Source organism: Drosophila pseudoobscura, chromosome 2 (genome assembly GCF_009870125.1).
Source record: "Drosophila pseudoobscura strain MV-25-SWS-2005 chromosome 2, UCI_Dpse_MV25, whole genome shotgun sequence".
In the NCBI taxonomy this organism is placed as follows: domain Eukaryota; kingdom Metazoa; phylum Arthropoda; class Insecta; order Diptera; family Drosophilidae; genus Drosophila; species Drosophila pseudoobscura.
The window spans coordinates 4,234,706-4,255,125 of NC_046679.1; the positions used below are offsets into that span (position 1 = coordinate 4,234,706).

General features: G+C 46.4%; 2 protein-coding genes across 4 annotated transcripts in view; one reads left to right on the forward strand and one right to left on the reverse strand.

Annotated features, from left to right (window-relative positions):
* Positions 1 to 407: 407 nt before the first annotated feature.
* The window catches only part of LOC13036398 (neurotrimin), a 138,385-nt gene continuing 118,372 nt past the window's right edge, over positions 408 to 20,420 (reverse strand). For 2 of the 3 annotated variants that reach the window (XM_033384184.1, XM_015183455.2), the window contains 5 exons: positions 12,926 to 13,155; positions 10,248 to 10,652; positions 10,023 to 10,081; positions 3,099 to 3,143; positions 408 to 2,402 (listed from right to left, as the gene is read on the reverse strand). In XM_033384184.1, the coding sequence (XP_033240075.1) occupies positions 2,284 to 2,402; positions 3,099 to 3,143; positions 10,023 to 10,081; positions 10,248 to 10,652; positions 12,926 to 13,155 (858 nt within the window). In that variant the 3' untranslated portion in view covers positions 408 to 2,283. The remainder of the gene's footprint in view (positions 2,403 to 3,098; positions 3,144 to 10,022; positions 10,082 to 10,247; positions 10,653 to 12,925; positions 13,156 to 20,420) is intronic. The other variant, XM_003736234.3, reaches the window with a different exon arrangement.
* LOC6896871 (lanC-like protein 3 homolog) lies at positions 15,744 to 17,465 on the forward strand. The gene is made up of 2 exons (XM_002137025.3): positions 15,744 to 17,271; positions 17,328 to 17,465. The coding sequence occupies exon 1, from the start codon at positions 15,812 to 15,814 to the stop codon at positions 17,069 to 17,071; it is 1,260 nt and encodes a 419-aa protein (XP_002137061.2). The 5' UTR covers positions 15,744 to 15,811; the 3' UTR covers positions 17,072 to 17,271; positions 17,328 to 17,465.

Here is a 20,420-nt window from a genome sequence, read left to right on the forward strand (position 1 = left end):
TGGTGTGTTCTGGCTATTATAATATTATGTTTAGATTAAAGTAGAATCGTACGACGATGGTGGTGGTCGCGTCGGCATTAACTAAATACAATTACATAACTAAACTAAACCGTAAATTACACATTCAAGTACGAGTTATGGCGTCGCCTCTATATAGTCAGGTGTACATACAATATACATATCCTCGATTACCTTTAGCTACCTTATCGCTGGACAAAAGCATTATCTTTTCACTGGGTGGTATCGGAAGTGGAACTGGAGGTGGTGGTGGAGAGGGGGTGGAGTGGGTAGAGTGGGTGGAGTGCGTGGAGAGATATCTGTGGTATCTTTTGTTGCGATTACACATCCATTTACATACACATAAACATAGATTATGACTTGACGTTAATTCAATTTACTCTGTGGCCTTTGTCTGTAGCGAATTGCACGACATCGTTTATTAATTACACATATATTTATATAATTCTATATCAATTTTGGGCTCTTCTCTAGTTTCTGTTGCCAGTAAATCCTATAAAAGCCGACCATGTATCTTCTTGTGTACTTATAATTTGAGTTTACTTGGAAATCAAATTACGTTTTTTTTCACACACCCAAATCAATGCTATTACATAATCATGTGTCTTATGTGTTCGCCTGGCCTGGCATTGGGCTTCCTATAATTTCAATATATGTATGTATATGCTCGTAATATATGTATTTTCTTATCCACTAAGTTGCACATACAATACATGTGGCTGTATTTTTCTTGCTTGGCTTTCGATTTGCTAAAAACGATAATACAGGGTGCCGGAAAAACCAAACACTAACGGTGCGCGATCTGCCGTCTGAAGCAATAATATCGAATCGAATATATATATGTATATATATCATGTGAGGCTAAATATTTGAGGGTGCACTGCTATATTTACATAAAACAACCTGTTGGCCACACCCTGTATCGGTGTTTGGTATTGGATCTAAACACTTACATTTTGTTTGGTTACACTCGTATTTACGGATAACGGATATTGAATAAAGTTACTATCAGCTATTTTTTTGTGTCCTAGTTAGCACTTCCGTTTCCGTTGCCGCTGCCGTTGCCACTACCCATCCATACGTCATCCATCTCTCCTGCCTGCTGCTTCCTGGCGACGGTTCAATCAGATTTTCTATATTTTCTGTATGTACATTATGCGATAATTGGAAATCAATCAATCCACTTGGAAGTTTTCCGACTTCCTTTGCAGTTGATTAATTTACACGATTGAATCAATGGGCTTGTATTCACTAATTTACTTGCTTTTATGCGGTCAATTAAGCTACTTAGGTCCTACGTACATACAAATGTTGCAAAAAGCTAGAAAAATTCTGTCTGCTGTCTGCTTTAAGCCATCAAAATGTGTCCTTTGGTTTGCCTGTGTGTGTGTGGGTGTGTGTGTATGTGTTTGTGTGTGTAAGTGGCAGGGCGCGCTTTGCTTCAAATTATTGCAAATTAGTGGAATCTTTTTGCACGATTTTGTTTTGATTTTAACATTGTGTTTTTTTCACATATTAATTTAACTAAAATAAGTGTGTTGTGTGTGCGGTTATTGCATATCCGATAATTAGTTTATGAATTTATAGATTAATTAAATTAACTATTTGCATAATGCTGCAGTTTTGCATTTTCCATTTGCCTGTGACGGATGCACCTGCACACACTGAAGCTTATTTATATATATATGTATATATGTGTATTATATCGATCAAATACATATACATATTCATTTACGACTGACTGTATATTATATTATTTCTTTGGTGCAGCTTAAGCCTAAAAGTATGCAATAAAATCTATGTACACTTGGATTTCTGAGTGCTCGAATGGTCTGCAAATGCGAATGTGACTGAGTTTGTGAGTGTGTATGAGTGTATTCTTATGGGTGTATTCATTCGTTAGTTTTCCGTATGCATAAATGGTTCCTAGTTTGAACAGTTCTATGCTCTTTTACATTGATTGTTACACGTAGAATGTATGGTTCCTTATTCCGTTTTGGTTAGTCATGATTTAAATTTGAAATTGGTTTTTCGTTTTTTTTTGTTTTTGTTTTGTTGCTTGAGAATCTTGAATCGAAGAATGAGAAATCGTAGCAGGAATGTCTATAATTATGTTTACATATATATATCTTTCCTTAGGCTACCATTTACGACTAGAGTGTATCCTTCTGCTGCATTCCGCAAAATCAAAATCCCAAACGATACGCTTTACTGCTATTGGCGGTGAGATCCGTAACTTAAGTCAAAAGCAAATCATAGTCGAATTTAGGCCAGAACAAGGCTGAGGATCAGCGTGGCCGAGCTCAGGGCCAGGAGTCCAAGTTTCTGCCTATTGATGGCACTGCTCCCATAGAAGGTGACACTCAGATCGCGCATCTCGTTATCTATAAATAAAGAAATTGAACAGAGATATTTGTGTATTTTAATCAACTTTCAAATATTTCGGTGTCATTAAGAGTGAAATTATATAGAATCACACTGGGAATGCATTTCAATATTCATGGAGGAGAGGCTATAGCCATAAAACAAATTGTTTGGGCATGCAACTGAACAGATTGAAATGTACAAAAAGCATCTCTCTCACATGACTACCTCTGTATGCATGTGTATATATGTGTGTGTATAGAAACCCATATAGACTAAGCGGAGTTTCAATGGTGTATGCATTAAAACTCGTTTGATTTTCTGGTTTTTATATTTTTATTCTGTTTTTCTGTTGTTGATCGAGGATTGGGAAATGGTGGCGGAAATGGCACGCAAAATAGTTGCTAAACTACACGGACAAATACACACGGACACGCCCATCCATAGGTGTATGAAATTTGTTTTGATTTTTTTCAATTTTATTTCCGGGCTTTGCTTTTTTTCGCCGACCAGCTTAGCACAAATATCGAGTTTTATGTACAAGGTATTTTAAAATAAATACAAATATCATGCAGATTTGAACATGCAAAGAGAAATAGAGATGATAGGTATAGAAAAAGAGAAATAAATAGAGAGATAGAGAGAGAGAGCAAGTTGGAGATATAGAGACAGAGAGGTAGGGAAAGAGTTCGAGAGAGAGAGAGAGAGAGACTAACCTGACAGACCGTGATTCAAAAAGGTGGACAGATCGACAGGTCCATCTGCAATTAGTAGGTGGAGCAGAGTCGTTGAAAGTTAGGAGAGTTGAAAGTAGCGATAGTAGTGGATAGAAAGGTGAAAGGTGGATAGTGGAAGGGGATAGCGTGGGGAGTGGAAAGCCTATTGTGCTCAAACAAAATGAAATTCGCATCCGTCCTGCATCCTTCGGCATTTAAATAAAATCCATGCGGGCAAATAAATCATTAACGCTTAAAGTGCAATCTGCAATCACTGGGATTTACTTTTGGCGCAGACGACTGCAGACGGCGAATGCAGATGGCCAATCAATTGGGAAGTCATTGGGCGGATTGGATGTTGGCTGTTGGGATGTTGGAGGCTGAATTGCCTCGGTTGGACTCAGTGGAGTCACTGAGCAGCGAGGTCATTCCTGGTGCCAGGCCAGGCAGCTCATTTCATTTAAGCCGCCAATTAAAATGGCAACGGGCAACGTGCAACATCTGTCAATAATGACAAATGAGCATTTGGCCATTCAGGCGATCGAAGCGGCGACTCAAAGGCGCCTCTCCTCTCACAAATATACCCGTAAATGAAGCTCCAGATATACGTGCATGTGGTATATACATATATATATACATATGTACATACGCATATATAGTATATCCAAGGTATCGCCGTGTCGCAGTGCGATTTTAATGAAACGCCAAGGATGCCAGGGACATCTACATCTGCTTTTGCTTCTTCTTTTGAATCGAGCTGCCATTTCTGGGCGGGCAAAACTTATAAATATTTGATATCCTGCCTGGCAGATGGTTCGACATTATCTAAAGCAAACAGATCTCCTACCAAATGACGTGCATGCCGGCATACCGGCTTCTTTGCGTCTAACAAGAGGTGGGAAGGACCAGAAGCATCCGCCCACAAGTGATTGCTGACACTTTTAATAGACAGGCAACATCGGATGTTGGAGCTGCCAAGCCGAGCGATAGAATGAGGAAGAGTTGAATGCCGGACGTGGTATCAATGTAGGTTGCATGTTGCACTCATGTTTGGCCACCAGCAACCAGGACAGCTTATCTATCGAGGCATCAGTGCCGCCACCGCCTCGGAACATGACACCTTTAATTCTCAAATGCTCTCGAAATCCACCATCCAACCGGCCTCTCTGCTCATATTTCTCCATTCATTTGGCCATTTAGTCGGCGGCCAGCGGTAAAGCGGCTAAGAAAAATGGCCAGCGGGCGACGACGATCAAATGCAATGCCCAGCCATATAAATTCCCCAACTGTCAACATAAAATAAAAGCAAATTGTCAATTGCGGTCCCACCACCGAACGCCGACAATTTTATAATGAAAACAGACGCGGCCACAGACCCGTGATAGCGGAGACGGAAAGATGAGCAGCGGCGGCCGTGACCATTCGTGACCATGTGGCTGTCCGGCTAATGTTGCCACCCGCTTCAGCCCGGTTGGGTCCGCATGGATCCACATGGGTCCGATTCCGATTCCGATTCGGTTGTCGTTGCGACTTTTATTGCTTGCGGTCGGTGGCACAAAACCGTAACGTCACTTGTGATTTCTCGTTTGTGCAGCTAAATAAGCGCCTGGCCATCGATGTCGCCGCAGTGGCGGGGCCTGGGCTGCTCTTCTCTGCGCTGCTCTGCTCTGCTCTGCCGCGGTGACTAGCTCTCAGCACCTGGCCGGGGCCCTGTCTAGTTCGTCGACTGTCCCTACAATCCTCGACAGTGGACGAAACGCGCTTTTCACATAATAGCATTGCGGTGCGGCAACAAATACAAATGGCCGAGTGCAATCGACATAGATGGGGGGCAGTCACAGTCACGGACATGGATTTGTTGAGCTGATGCTTCCAGAGGCAGCACCAGCAGCGGCAGCGGCAGCGGCAGCGGCAGCGGCAGTGGTGGCAAATCCTGCTAGCTGCCTCCTGCTGCCGTTGCATCGCGTTGCTGGTGTTTGTAAGTACAGCAGGCAAATCCGATTTTTCGCGCAGCATTTCCGATGCTTTTGCGGACAGTTTGCATCCGTAACTTGGGACTGGGGCGGGGCGCACAGCGAGTTTATTACACATTCAGCAAAAGTTGCCACTGCTGCAGGACACACGTTGGGGCAGGCTCACCGCGGATTTTCAAGTTTTCGGCAGCGACAGCGGCAGCGGCAGCAACATTTCAACAATGCTCCGCACGCACACATCGCTCGTTTGTTGCAAAGTGGACCACATGCGTCCCCCCTTTCTATGGCTTAGTTTTGTATTTTTTTCTATAGCTGGAAGCGGATTTGTCATTGGGGTCCTGGACCTGGGCCCCGACGACCCTTAAAGCCCCGATTAAAGCTTAGCTCTGGCCAGAAAATTCTCTGGTTCCTTATGCATTGTAATGCAGTTTCCACAAACACAAACCTCTTCTTTCGTATATGTATGTGCATATATAGGTCCGGGCATGGGCACGGCCACTCGGCACTTGTGGCAAGTTGAAACTTCAGCAACAGTGTCGCCTCCTCGCCCTGTCTCTCTCTCTCTCTTTCTCGCCTTCGTGTTGGGGCATGGCATTGTGGGACCTGCACTTTACATAAACATAACATTCACGTTGAGAATTCGCATTACACATCTCGGAGGCGAGCGAGAGCGTGGTGCTATTTTTGCCTGTGCTTATTATGCTGCCACTACAAACTTCTGCCGGGCGGGTCTTCCTCTCATTTCTTTTTCCTGCTCCTGCTCCTGCTCCTGCCAGCTCCTCCTTTGTTTCTTTTTTTCCTACGAGTGCGAGTACGAGGTATATATGCCTTGAAAAACTTTTGCAACTTACATGCAAGTGGGGAAAAAAGCAAAAAAAGCAGGAAAAAAAGCGATGGCTATGACGACGATGACGACGACGCTGCAGTTGTTTGGGGGCCTCGGCTAAAGTATTCCCAGCGGCAACACAAAAGCTTCAAACGCACAGGGGGACGGGGGGGGCAGATGCAGGCGGGGCTCCTCCATGAGAATGGTGTGGTGTTGCAAGAAGATACGTTGGCCGTCGGACTAGGACGAGTAAATTGAAAGTTTTTGAGCAGACGTTCAGTGCCAGCAGCGGCAGCGGCGACGGCGACGGCGACGACGACGGCTACGACGCATTCTAAGGGGCATGCAGTAAGGGTCCACTTTGTCATCGTTTGAATGCTTGGCGTTGTTGTTGGTTCTGCTGCTGCCCCATGTTGCTGCCACCATTGCTGTTGCTGCTGCTGTTATTGCTATTCCCGTTGCTGTTGCTTCTCCGTTGCTGCTGACGCTGCTGCTGCGGCGCTCCTCAGTTGGCAGTTTCAGCAAGTTTTACGCAAGTTTCAACGAGTCTTTCATTTTCTGATATTTCTTCTAGCCAAACGTCCGCCATTCACACACATATAAACACAACCATACAGCACAAACACACACACAAGCGCCCTTCAGAACACACACTGACAGACTCGTTGCCTTACTTTATGTTGTAATTTTATTTAACTTCTTTTTTGCTTTATGTCGAGTATTTTTTCGCGTGCACAAAATGCATTATTTTTTATGTCTCTATGTGCCGGGGTACACGAGTGTGTATGCCCTCTGACCCTCCGCCTGCAAAGTCTGCCTGCCCACCACTCTCCAGACCCTCTCGTGCCCTTCTGTCGTTACTATTACCCAGCGCTATAGATGATGTAAATAGTTGCATACCTTAGTGGAGTCTATTCCGCTGCCCCTTGTGCTGTTCCCCCCCAACCAAGTGTCCGCCACGCACCGAAATGGCAACGACAATGACAGGACACCGGGAAAAACAAAGGGCACAGCCGTACAATGCCACTCGTCGAGCACATTACGGGTGCAAACAACGACTACAGAAGAGGACTCGTTAAAATTAAATGCACTTGAAGAGCGGACGGAATGCAGCCAACGGCAACTCGAAGTTGATATGCCCTTTGGCGTTCCTTCAGCTGACCCAAAGGACAGGATATTACGCTATTAGACAGGATATTATTCCGCTAAGCTGGCCAATGAATGTTCAATAATTACGGGCAATGGAATATTTTCCCTGTAAAAAACTTTGATTCTCCAATAAGTACGGTACAATTTAAAGAAAATTGATTGTAAAATAGCGAAGGGATTCATTGAGTGATATTAAAAATATATTTGATGGGATGCTATCCTTCATAACGGATATATAAAAAAAGATAGGGATTGCAATGGGAAGTGGAACTTTCAGGAGAGACTACTGAAAAGGTATTCCTTTGGCTTTCGGAAACTATGCTGCGGATAAATTATACACAATATCTATTGTAAATTGGAAATGGAACTATCATAAAAGGATAGTTGTAAAAACTAATGAAGCGCCAGCATTTCCTGTAGAAAACTTTGCTTCCCTCATGTTCCTAAAGTAGCTCTCTTCTATACATACTTGTTGAGCTGCATCTTGGAATGCAATCGACCCACCATAATGCCAGGGTATTATTGTTTTCCCAAATGCCATTTGCACCCGTTACCTCCCTTCAGGTGGTTGCCAAACCAGCCTCATAAATGCGTGGAGGAGGTGGACTTTGAAGTGCATATGCGAAACGTTGGATACCCGGCTGTGGGGAGGGATCTGTGACAACACACTCCATTGGCGTTTTCTTTTAGTGGCCGGAGTCTGACCCCGGCAGTCGCTCTGGCCTGCTCTGCTCCGCTTGCCGCACACGTAGCAAACAGGTAAATGAACTGGTAATATTTCTGCAACTGTCTCTTGCCCTTTCTCCCCTTATTCTGCGATTGTCTGGGTTGGCAGAGTCTTTGGGTCTGGCTCTGTCCTTTACTGTTACGGTTAGTGCCACAGTTATTGTATGGCATACATATAGCTGGCATTGTTCCTGTAGTTATGACACTCTGCGCTCATTAGTTGCCGCTTTGCTCGATTGCACGCCATGATGTTGCTGTTGCGGCTGTTGCGGCCGATGCTGCTGCATCCTGGCGTTGCTGTTGCTCTTGCGTTCCTCTGGTACTCTGGTGTAGTCGTATTATTGCATAGCATGCTCGGCCACTAATTGCGTAAATTGTTTACGTTTCGAAAATATAATGAAGTCATTTTCATTAGCACAAAGCACAGCCATCGGATTGCCACAAAACGAAGCTGTTTCTGGGGCCATGGCAGTGGCAGGGAATGCAAGTTGATTGCCGGGAAGGGGGGGCAGGGGGGGGCAAGGCAGGGCATGCAGGCTTGGGACCCCATTTCAATGGCGCGTAATGAAGTATGCTGCCTCAGAGAGAGTGTGTCTGTGTAACCTGTCAAAAGCAACACGTCTTGCATCTAGCGACATCGATAGCTTCCGTCTCAGCGGGCGGAAAAGCGTCAGTATTGTTCCCCATCGCGATCTCTGTATGTGTGCGCCATTCACGTTTTGGTTTATTAAATTTTCGCTGCATCGCTTTGTCGCTGCCACATGCTGCCGCCTACAGTCGTCTTCTGCGAGCATCTCATGGCGGCGGCATGTGCGTGTTTATTGCATATTTCTTTTGGTTTTTTTGTTTTATTGTTCGTACTGCTGCTGCTGACTGCATATTTATGCGTTTGTTTGCCAGGCAACGCTCTTGCGACACAGCAACAGCAATGGCGGCATTGAACTGTGAACTATTTGCATTTGTATGCATTTCGCATGGCAGCCAAAAGATGGCAAACGGAGTGGTGGCTCCACTGCACCTCCACTGGCCTGGCCTGGGCTGGTCTGGCCTGACGCCGGGCAAATGTGCGTCATTTGCATGGAAAATCGCTTTCCGCGCGCGCCACATTTTATGTTGCCATTCCCCCATTCCCCCATCCCCCATCCGACCTGCTCGCTCTCGCTCTGCTTCTCTTTCACTGCTTTTCATGTCTATCGCTCTGTGGCATTGCCGTAGTCATTTTGTATGCAGTGCAACAATAGTTTTGCATATAAATGGTTTTCGTTTGCGCATTTAAATCTACCCACCTGCCGTCGGGGTCTTGCGTGCTGTGTGGGAGGGGATGTCTTGGTCGATGCACTGCATCTTTGTTTGCGACTTTCAAGAAGGGATCCTGTCCTGCGGACTTTGCTCTTTCCTTTTCCCTCCTCCACCGTTCAGCACATCCAATTAGCGATGCCTTGTGCGCTTATTTGATTCCTCACCCTCATTATGCAAAGTCAAGACTGCACGCTCGAGCCACCCATCAATTAGTGGACCCAATATGCCCACAAAAACACACACAGTCTCAGTGGATGCAGGGGCTACAGAGGATGGATGCAGGATTTGCCCATGCGAGAGTTTGTCAACTGGCAGGCAAAATAACTGCCAGCGGTGCGTATACTTGATATGCGCATGGAAAATGGAAGATAGCTGTGACAGGCGTGTGCATGTGCTGTGCATTAAGGTGTGTGCGAGTGCGCCTTAGTGCGAAAATTATTGCTAAATTTTCCCCGAAACGAAGAGAAACGAAACGAAATGAAAGCGCAGTAAATGCATCCACTTCGCGGCTCACTTGTCGCGCGCTTCCTTTCGCTTCAGTAATACATTTTAAATACATTAAATTGCAACAGAGTCCACCGATTTTCCCCGTTTCTGATTTTCCCTTTTTGTTTGCTCTGCCGATGCCGCATCATTGTGATTGTTGTGGATTATCGGGGGAAAAGCAACGCATAATACCAAATTATTATGCATGCAACCAGCAACAGAAAGCAAATACAAAGCCAAAAGGATTTCAATCGGTTGACCATCGGCTAGCCGAGGCAGGGATACCCTCACAGAACTCTTGCATTCACAATCGCAATACATTTCAGGGTATTCATTGGTTGTGCCACACGTAACAGGGTGCCGTATATAAGCCCTAAGGCTTAAAATGCATTATACACAAAGTGCTGGACTGGCATTTTCGATAGATGGAGATATTGCGACACTAGTCGCATTACTGACACTTACCATTCGATGATGTGGAGAAGACAAAACTGTTGGTCAAATCGCTCCAGCCGTAACGATTCCTGCAATCGAAGACCATTTCCCCGTATTAATTATGCAGCTCAGGAAAATTAGCAGTTATTAATATGCAAATGCTTGCTAATGAGCCCAACAGAATGCGGCAGCAACGTTCTGCCTCGGCTATCAAAAACAACAATAACAGCAGCTGCGGCTGGCTGTTCCACTCACCTGGACTGCACGGTGGCCTCGTAGTGCTGATCGGGATCCAGGCCGCGTACCATGTAGCTCATGCCCTGCGAATAGTGATGCGACACGGGTATGGCCGGCAGGACCACATTGCGCCAGTCGTTCCGTCCCCAGTGCATCAGATTGCCGTAGCCGGCATAGCTGCCCATTCCAACTCCGCCGGCGCCGCCGACTCCGCCGATGTTGCTGCCCATGTGATGCGAGTGGAGACCAGAGCCGTACATCTGCGACGAGGAGGAGGAGGACTGCGATGACGACAACGACGACGAAGACGATTGCGAGTCAATGGCATTGCCAACGACCTCATGTCCTTGGGGCAGCTTGCGGAAGGACAGCTTGTACTCCTCGATGGGTGAGTGCGAGTCGACTGCCCAGGAGATGTTGTATCTGCCAAAGGAGAGGGATAAGTGGGTAAGTTATCGCGTGCAACAGTTGCTGCTGGGCGGGGGATTTGTTTTAGGGCGGGTGCTGCAATCAATATGAAATTGTTAAATTTTCTATAAAGTTGGAAGCTGAAAGCCGGAGCTTGAGCTGTTCAAGACGAAGTCAACAGCAAGCACGCCAGCAAGGAGCCATGTCAGCAAGGAATCTCGAGTCGCAGCAGCAGCAGCAGCAGCAACAACAAGCACAACAACAACATAATCAATGGAGCGATGTGGACAATGGCGGGGTTAAGATACTGCGTGTATGAGCCACATCCCCGCATTGTTGCTGCTGCAGTCTTAACATAATGCCGGGTGCCTCCCCTTTGTTATTGGCTGCTTGTTTGCCCTACCGACCCCCGACCACCCGCCCCCGCCCCATGCACCCCCCTATAACGATCGTCTGGGCCCCTTCCTGCCGGTCGCACAATGCGTCCATTCAACCGAAAAGCCAACAGAGTCCTGCCACATTCTCAGCTCAAGTGTAAATGAAGTTATATGGCCACCCACTCTGCGCCACTGCTGCCTTTCTCCTGCATTGCATTGTGCCAGTCGGGGGATTGGCCAGCTGCATTTTTGGCCATTGGCCCCTGCTTAAAGTTCGATCCCCCCAGCAGCGATGGCTTTAATGCCGAGCAGAGTCCGCAAGGACCGGCACTACTTAAGCTCATTAGTCATCAAAGCTGATGGACAAACTTATTTATAGGCAGGCACAGGCACAGGCACACTCCACGCTCCAGAGCAACTGTTGGCATTCAAGTAAACAACTAATTACAAGATGTAGCTCATGGGATGCCAGAATCCGAATCAGGTCCAGAGGAGCCCAGCCCGGCTGTCGCAATCCTCCATTACAAAGGCGCAACTTCATTGCTTTGCGATAAACTCGGCACACAATTTGAATGCTAATCAGCATTGGGCACAGGATGGGGTCTGCTCTTGGGTCCCGTCCCCATTCAGGATATAAACAAGCCTACGCCCCAAAGGGAAGGCGGAGGCCCCGCTCTTCCTGTTTTGCTCTCGATGTTTTCTGTTTTCTGTTTTCTCTGCCTGATTATTGGCCCATGCGACTAATAACTTCAAGTCCTGACGCACAATAAAAACATAAAACGCCAATCAGAGAAACTTTTTCGCATATAGTATAAAACTAAAGTAAGCAATAAAAATGATTATTAACAATTGAAGAGCCCGGCAACGGCATCGGCATCGGCAATGGCAACGGCAACGGCGACTGGCGCCAGTCTATAGCGACTCGAACAGCTACAGAATCGCTTTCGGTTCTGTTTTTTTGGGGGTCTTTTGGTAGCTTAATTGCCGGCAGCAGTTTCCGGCGGCGGCAGCGCCAGCGAATCAAAACCAAATGAAACGAAATGAAATGAAATCAGCGCAAAAGTTGACATGGCTATCGCTTGGTTAGTTAGTTTTCACCCAAAAAGTTAGTTCGTTGCTTCCCCCCCGAAATTATAATGGTGCTACTAGTACTTGCTCTGCGCGATATTTGCTTGGAGTTTTTTCCTCCATTTTCCAGATGTGGTTCTGCTGGAAAATGTTCTCGCGGGCATGGGGCTTAATTCAAGTTGAATTATTGAAAGGTGCCAATGGCACTCGCCTCCCATTTTCCCCATTTGTCGAGAGAGTGTAAAGCTATCTAACTGACTGAATGAATGACTGACAGACGGACAGACGGACTGATGGACTGACTGGGCTGTCTCCCAGTTTGTTCGAGTGTGACATGAGATGTGAGCTTGTTTGTCGCTTTCCTCACTGGCTCTCGACTCTCTTTCGGTGTCTCTTTCTCTCTTGATGGTTTGGCTCTTTGTATCTGTGTCGCCCCTCTTATGGGTGGGTGTGTGGGTGTGTGTGTGTGTCTGCGTGTGTTTGATGACAGCTAATCCAATTAAAAGTTTTATTCGTTACGTATACGCACTGAACGACCCATAGGGCTGCCCATCCATTGGGCGTCTCTCTGTGTCATTCGTCGAAATTAATCTAATAAAGTCACTCAGTGTGCGATGTGTGCATCATCTCTGTGTAGAATGCAATGTCTAATGGCCAATCAACCCACAAAATCCTGACATTTGTTTCTGATTTTGCATTTAATTCTCAATTACGTAACCGTAGCTCATGGCCCGAACCCCTGACCCTAACTTCTAATTAGCCGGAAAAACTCCTCCGAACTTGGCACGTGACCCGCGCAACCGTAATCGAACGATGTCGAAGGATGTCGAAGGATTCACTTACCTGTCCTTGTACTGACTGATTGGCGGTGAATTAAAAACGGCTACATTCGGTTTTCCGCTCAACTGGAGAGTCTTGCGTGCCTTGCCAAGCTGATTCTCGGCCACACAGGAGTAGTTGCCAAAGTCCTGCGGATGCACTTTGCGTATAATCAGCGTGTGCCGGGATCCGCGCGTCTCCATGATGTGCCGCTCCGTGGTATCCAGTTGCATGGTGTCTTTGAACCAAATTACCTGTAAATAATTGAAAACTTTGGTCAATCGCAGCGAACATAGCCACAAGCACAGCCACAGCAACAGCACGGACTTGCTAACAACTTCAGAGTATTCCGAGTGTGTGTGTGTTGAGTGAATGAATGAGTGAATGAGGAGAGTGTATCTAAGTATAAGTAGCTCTAAGACCGACATTGTGTGTGCGTGTCTTTGTACCTTTCTGTTTAAGCGGTTGAGGTTGGTTCTTGGGGCATGTCTGTGGGATCGAGGGACCATCGGACTGAGGTATGGGGTCGAGAGCTGAGGTGAAAGTTAAGACGATTTGTGGCGGGTACTTCCACTTCGTGCTGCTGTCACTTGAGCGTCAATTAAGCGTAATTCCTGTTGAAATTGAAAACCAGATCGACGTGCAAGGCGATGAGTATTGATTTTCTTTCACAGTTCAGATTTTTCAACAGATTTTCCCCCGAACAGAACCCCTCAAAGCCACACAACTCTAATGACTGCTGTGTTTTGGCCTGGTCATAACCAGCGGAAGATCTTTTCCCATCTTTGGGTCCGCATCGTTTGTCCCTATTTGTTTGTTACATACAATATTTCCCGGCCAACTCCGGAGCACATGTTTTGTGTGTCAATTGTGCCCGAATCCTGTGCAAACATATCCTGGAAGCAGCAAACTGAGGATAGAGCCCACGTCGCACCATGGCCCGGATTCCGACTGTGGCCCGCTGACAGACGAAGGGACGACCGTGCGTGTTTTGTAAATGAATTGAGCGCGCAAGTCGCTGGGAGCATTTTTGCCAACACTGCAGCCCGTCGAGCTGTCGCCGCTTTGACAGGTCCCAGACAGGATACCGGAGGCAGGATGCGGGAGGCAGAAGGCAAGAGGCATTCTGCAGATAAGCAAGGACAGAACGCACGAATTAACAGGGGCTAGGCAGTGGGAGCAGAAGCAGAAGGAAAAACAGCAGGTGCTCGATGGCAATCTCCAATCTCCACAAAGGCAAAAATACTAAAACAAATAGATGAAAAAATTATGATAGCCCAGAGAAACGAGAAAGAGAAGGACTCTGAAATACAGATAGAAATAGTTGTGGGGTCTAGACAGAAATCTGTTTGGTTCTGGGCCCCCAGCCGTCTTCTTTTAGATTAGTTAACATTGCCACTGGCTTGCAGCATATTCCATTAAAATGGCTGTCAGTGGTGCATATGTGTTGTCATATTTTCCGCTCACACAAACACAGATACAGAGAGACACATCCACCCCTCCACATAGAACGGGATGTTCTCTCATACGTGTGCAGTTGTTGTGCTGCTATGCCGTCATGCCATAAAGGTTTTTTTCCTTCTCCTATTATTTGTCCAAATTGTTGATGTTTGCGTTTTTCATGCCTTTGCCTTCTGTTCTTGCTGTTGATTTTCCGCATTCCCCCTTTGTTTAAGCTCTAGTCTGGGACCTGTGTCCATCATGGCCACAGACATTATCATCATCATCATCATCATCATCATCATCCGAATACGAATCCACCATCTACATGGCGCCATGGCATTCATTCCTTCAACCGTGCGTAACGAGGCGTAAGTGTTGACGTGGCAGAAAAATGAGCGCCTAAATTATTTTATTTTATTATTTAATATTTTCGACCGTTTCCAGGAGATTGCTAACCGAATTAATTAAGCAGCACTTTGATTGCCGCGAATTCGGGGGATTGATTGCCCGAATTGATTCTGTGTGCACTTCATTAATAGATCCACGCAAATGTTGCGCCAATCAATCTTTTGCACTTGCGCTTAATTTTCAAATGCTTTTGTTGCACGGCCACGTGAACAGGCGAAAGGAAGCGAAGAAGAAAACGTAGAAGAAACTTTGGCCAACTTTGGAGCTGCTGCCACTTCAGATGAGGCAACAGAAAGAGAGAGAGAGAGAGAGAAAAGCAGCAACGAAAAAAAATTAGCATTGATGAGCAGCAAAGCGAGAAATACCAATCAACACTAATCAGCCAAAAAGGGAAGAAAAGAATTTGCGTGCTTCTCCATTTTCCATTTCCCCTATTCGTACTCGTATTCCTGCCTGGCAATCTATTATGCAATACCTTCCTCTTCCATGGAGCAGGGAGCATGGAGCATGGAGCACGGAGTCTCGGCTTCCGGAAATTGCTGGCGGAAAAGTGTTGTTAGATGGGTGTGCTTCGGTGGCAGTGTGTGCGGCAGCGTAGCAGCTGCGTGTGGAGCTGCCCGAAAAGAGAGAAACAAATAATTGCAAGAGGCATGTGGGAATTACGCATACGCCAAGTTGGCACGCCACCACGCACACACGAACAGATCCTGGAGTCGACTTCAGTTGCGTGTCATTGGTGCTGTTGATGTGGGAGTATCTGGAGCTGTTGCTCCTCCTGGTGTCGCCACTAATGGCCACAGTTTGACTTAAGTTGTTGCCTACGGCAATTGGTCAGGGCCTGGCCCTCAGGCACCTGCTACTCCAAGCTTCACCCATGGAAATGGTAATAGAAATTAGATAATGAAGAATTAATCACATATCAGCCAGTAGTTAGGGACAGGAGTGTGAATGGAAATCACTCCACTACTATGGAATCTAAATCGAGTAGGCTTCTATAATACTATATAAAATTCGTTCCTTTGTATAACTGATTCCTGAAATCCGAAAAATACAAATCAAATGTTGGGTCGTCGCTATCTTCAAAATCCATTTCCGGATTTTGTCCCCGGCGAGGGACAGACAGCGGTCAGTGATAAACAAATCAAAAGTTTGATTAAGCTGTACGTGGAGACCATTTTGGAGAAATATGATACGGTGGCAGACGAACGCGGCGACTTGTATGTGGGAGATGCTGGGGTAAGCTTAATGTTCTGGAAACTGTACAAATCGGAACATACGCGTCCGATGTTCCCAGACGCGTTGAAGCAGGCCGTCGCTTTTATGAGCACTGCCAAGGAGAAATGCAAGCCTTATTTGAAGCGCTCCTCGGAGCGCTTCTCCTTCGTCTGTGGCAACGCTGGGATATATGCCGTCTCCGCAGCCATTTCGATGGCAGTCGAAGATACTAAAACTTTGGCCAATGATCTGGCTGTCTTCAAGACGGGAATGCCGGCCAGCTTGGAGAAAATGCACACGAAAACTGGCTGCGACGGTTTTATGGTTGGACGGGCCGGCTATCTATCTGGCTGCTACTGGCTTAACAAGGTTCTCGGACATAAGGTGATCTCCGACGATGACGTGATCTCCATTTGCCAGATGATCATAGCCAGTGGCCGTGAGTACAGCAAGATCCGAAAGAGCCCGTCGCCGCTGGCCTACCTGCATCACGGCACCCAGTATCTGGGAGCGGCGCATGGCATGTGCGGCATTTTGCACATGCTGCTCGATAGTCCCTGGTTCCGGACCATACCGATCTCCGCCCCGAAAGATGTATTACTCGACATTAAGATCTCCATTGACCTCTTCGTTGAACTTCAGGACAGCGTGGGAAACTTCCCGGTGTCCATGGAGGACTTGCTCACGGGAAGGGATCCAGAGCGGCGCCTGGTCCACTGGTGTCACGGCGCCCCAGGGGCAGTCTACATGCTGGCCAAGGCCTACTTGATCTTCAACGAGGAGAAGTACTTGAACGCCATACGTCTGGCGTCCGATCTTGTCTGGAACAGGGGAGTCTTGCGCAAGGGACCTGGTATATGTCACGGCGTGGCCAGCGGTGGCTATGTCTTTCTGCTGCTCTTCCGTCTGACAAACGAGATGATGTACCACTACAGGGCTCTCAAGTTCATGGAGCTGCTGATCAACCCCATCTTCCAGGGAGAGGCTCGTATGCCCGATCGTCCATACAGTCTTTTCGAGGGAGTGGCTGGCACTGTGTGCTTCCTGATTGACCTCTTGGATCCGGACCAGGCCTCATTCCCCTTCATGGATGTGTTCCATTAGGAAAGGCACCACGGCCCACTTGTCACTTGTCAAATTATACTCTTGTTTAGTTACTTATGTTAAATTTACGTTCAAAAATTTGGAGGGTTATCTATGCTCCACAGCCGCCACAAACTGACTGTTGACTATGTTCTCTTTGGATCCTCTACATCTCTAAAACCTTGCAAGATTCTGTATGGTCTCTAAGGACTCAAGAAAGTGTAAGTAAAACAGGCATTAATCAACAATAATATGTTATTTAATTTCATACTTGCAGAATCAACAAACTTGGGCGTTTGATGTCTTGCAGTCGCCATATATATAGCTTATGCAATCTATCTAAGCCTTAAGTCATAGATACAACACCTTTTAAGTACCTTCATTCGGTAAATAAAATTACGAAAATTTTCCAGTACATGCTCTCTATTTCTATCACCATCGTTTGCAACTGTGCTGCAGCACAATTTCCATTCGAGCGTTTCTTCTAATTAGGTTGTTATACGGCTTCCTCTAAACATCTACTTTGCTACGAGGCTAATAGGCAAATTTTCACTACTCATTCCGTCCCGTCGCGCCGCACAAAAACTCATTACAGCTGCTGAGGCTGAGGCTGCTGCCGCTGCTGCTGTGTTTTGGGGCGTGTGTGCAAATGTGAAGAAAATTACCAATTTGGAAATTAATTTGCAAAATAATTAAAAACCATTGCAGCAACATTGCTCCGCTCTAACTCACTCACGGCTCGACACAGCCCTGTCGAGAGTGATGATGGAAGTGCATAAAGTGCAGTGGCTGTCCTATGGTAGGGGCTGTTATTGGATGAGCCAAGGGTTGGCGCAGGGGCTGTCCACACACAGACCCCCCATTAATGCTGTTAGCCGCTGATGCTGATGCTGATGCTGATGTTGATGGCTCTGTCAGAGACTGCTGCATGTTTAATGCGTCCGACATCGATGACGGGGACAACGTCGTTGACAATGCCGCACTGCCCCTACTCCGCAGCTCCCTGCCCCATCGGGCCCCGTCCGATGACGTTGATAATGATGTTGTCTCATTGCCATCGCTCATGTTAATGACAATTGCTCTAATGACTTTGTTGCTGTCGCATGAGCAGAGATTGGGTGTTGCATGGGGGTTACATTCACGTCTCTGGAGTGGAGTGGGGGGCCTGGAGGACAGGACAGGACGGGACAGCGCTTAGTGCTTGTTTATGATATTCATTATGCAACAAATCGACAATATCAATGGTTTATGAATATCCCACAGCCAGACTTGGGGTTGCGGTGCCATGCGTAATTAATATGCAAATATGCACATAAGTGCCCTAACCAGAGGCATCTCCATGTGTGTTTGACCATCTGCGCGGGGTGTTCGAGTGTTCGCCGGTGACCGCCCGAGTGCCTTTCAATGGTCGCTAAATAATTAATATATGCTGCCGCGGTGCTGCCTGTTTGCGGTTTTTACCCAACAATCCAGAGCCGCCAGTCCGCGTTGACAAGACATAATTAAAAATGCTCGTTGCGGCTGGACTGGACAATGATATGTCATACATTCCCTCAATGCAACATTCCACTTGAACATTCTTGTCGCATTCATTAGTGTAAAGGATGGCCCACTATTTTGCGACTGGATCCATTCTAATCCCCATGTAACTTTGATTATTCAAATCTAAAACATTGCTGGAAAAACTCGCCTACTTTCGACCCTTGATCCATGCTAATTAAACTGACCTTTGCCCTGGAGGGTTTACATGCCACTGAATTCCTTAATTAACATTTTCGCAGGGACAACAGGGGGAACGAGTCTGCTCCTAAACCGGAGAATCGGCGCAAAAAACTCGCGCGTCTGGCCACACTTGAGAATTTATATATGCAGCGGCACGTGGAGTGCTTTTTCCAGCCAACACTTGTTGGAGGGTGGGGAGGCTCGTTAAAGGGGAACCAGCCCAGAAATAACGACAAGGAAGCGTTAAATTGTATACACTTAGCCATGGGGTTACGAAAAACGGAACAAAAAACCAGGAAAACTCAATGAAATAAATTCAGAAAAATGACGAACTGCTGGGAAATGGGAGTGTGGGAGCTGAGCGGACGGCAAATGTAAAAATTGCATGCGGAAATGCCATTCTCAAAGACTACTAACTGCCACGCCCCGCCGTTGGGCCGTCAACCGCCGCCGTCAGTGGCATGCACCATGCAAAGCAGGAGGCCGGGCACATGGTGCAGACGGGTGGATTTTAATGAAATGTTTCGGACAGAGCAAATATAAAGCTGCAGCCATAGCTCTGGCTCTGGCTCTGACTCTGACTCTGGCACTGGCTGGGCAGGCAAATAAATAGTTACGCTCTTCTTTTCCCTGGAAAGCAGTCAACTCTTTGCGGCCACAAAACGAGGGGCAGCGAGAAGCACACAAAAAACGAAAATGTTAAAAATTAAATAGCATAAAAACTTAATGCGCTGTCGAAATTCGGGGAATGGGCGGGCCTTCCAGTCACGGCGGGAGTCACGGCCAGAAAAACGAGGCGCAAATGGGAGAGGAAGTGTGGCCTCGAGGCTACGGACCTCGCTTCGGATACACTTTCGGGTTAATTTTTTATAGGGAGATTTTGTGATATGATGATCGGATTGTCATAAACTTTGCATGCGATGCGTTTCTAACAGGGACTTTTAGTATGGTAGCTACAGGATATAGCAGTCCTTTGACCTTCGATAGTTTATTACAGAAAGTAACATCAAGATTAATTCTTGGCGTTCCAAGCATCTCGTATAACCAATAATACCCTTTGAAAGGGTATGGCCAAAATGAAACGAAACAATGTGAAATGAAACAGGAGCTGTATAATTTTAAGCATTGACATTTGCGGTCGCAAGTCATTATTTGCCATTCCTTTGTGGCCATAGCTCTCACTCGTATATCCTTTTTTCATTCTCTGCCTTGTCGCTCATTCTTTTTCTTGCGCGAGTGTGTGTATGTGTGTGTGTGTGCCGCCATGTCATTTTGGGTTTTCTTTTCCAGTTCTTTGGCATTCCTCCTGCTGTTTCATTTTTTTCGGCAGCTCGCCGCTTCTCACTTCCGCTTTGGCAACTTCCGCAATTTTACTTTGAATTATAGCCAAGCGTATTAATTTAAATGTCGACAAAAGGCGCAAAGCACAAAAATAAACACCGAGAATAAAGAGAGCAAGAGAATGACAAAAAAAGTGGGATAAAAATTACTGCAAAAATATACGAAAAATGCATTGAGACACAGACGACATTCCACTCCACTCCTCTTCGCCGCCTCTCACTCTGACTCTGACTCTGACTCTCACTGTGTCTGGAGCCATCTCCCTTTCTCTTGGGGGACTATTGTGAGCGATGTTTGATTAAAATTA

Excerpts from the sequence above, each read along its gene's own strand:
- LOC6896871 (XM_002137025.3), top strand. The coding sequence starts at position 15,812 with ATGTTGGGTCGTCGCTATCTTCAAAATCCATTTCCGGATTTTGTCCCC.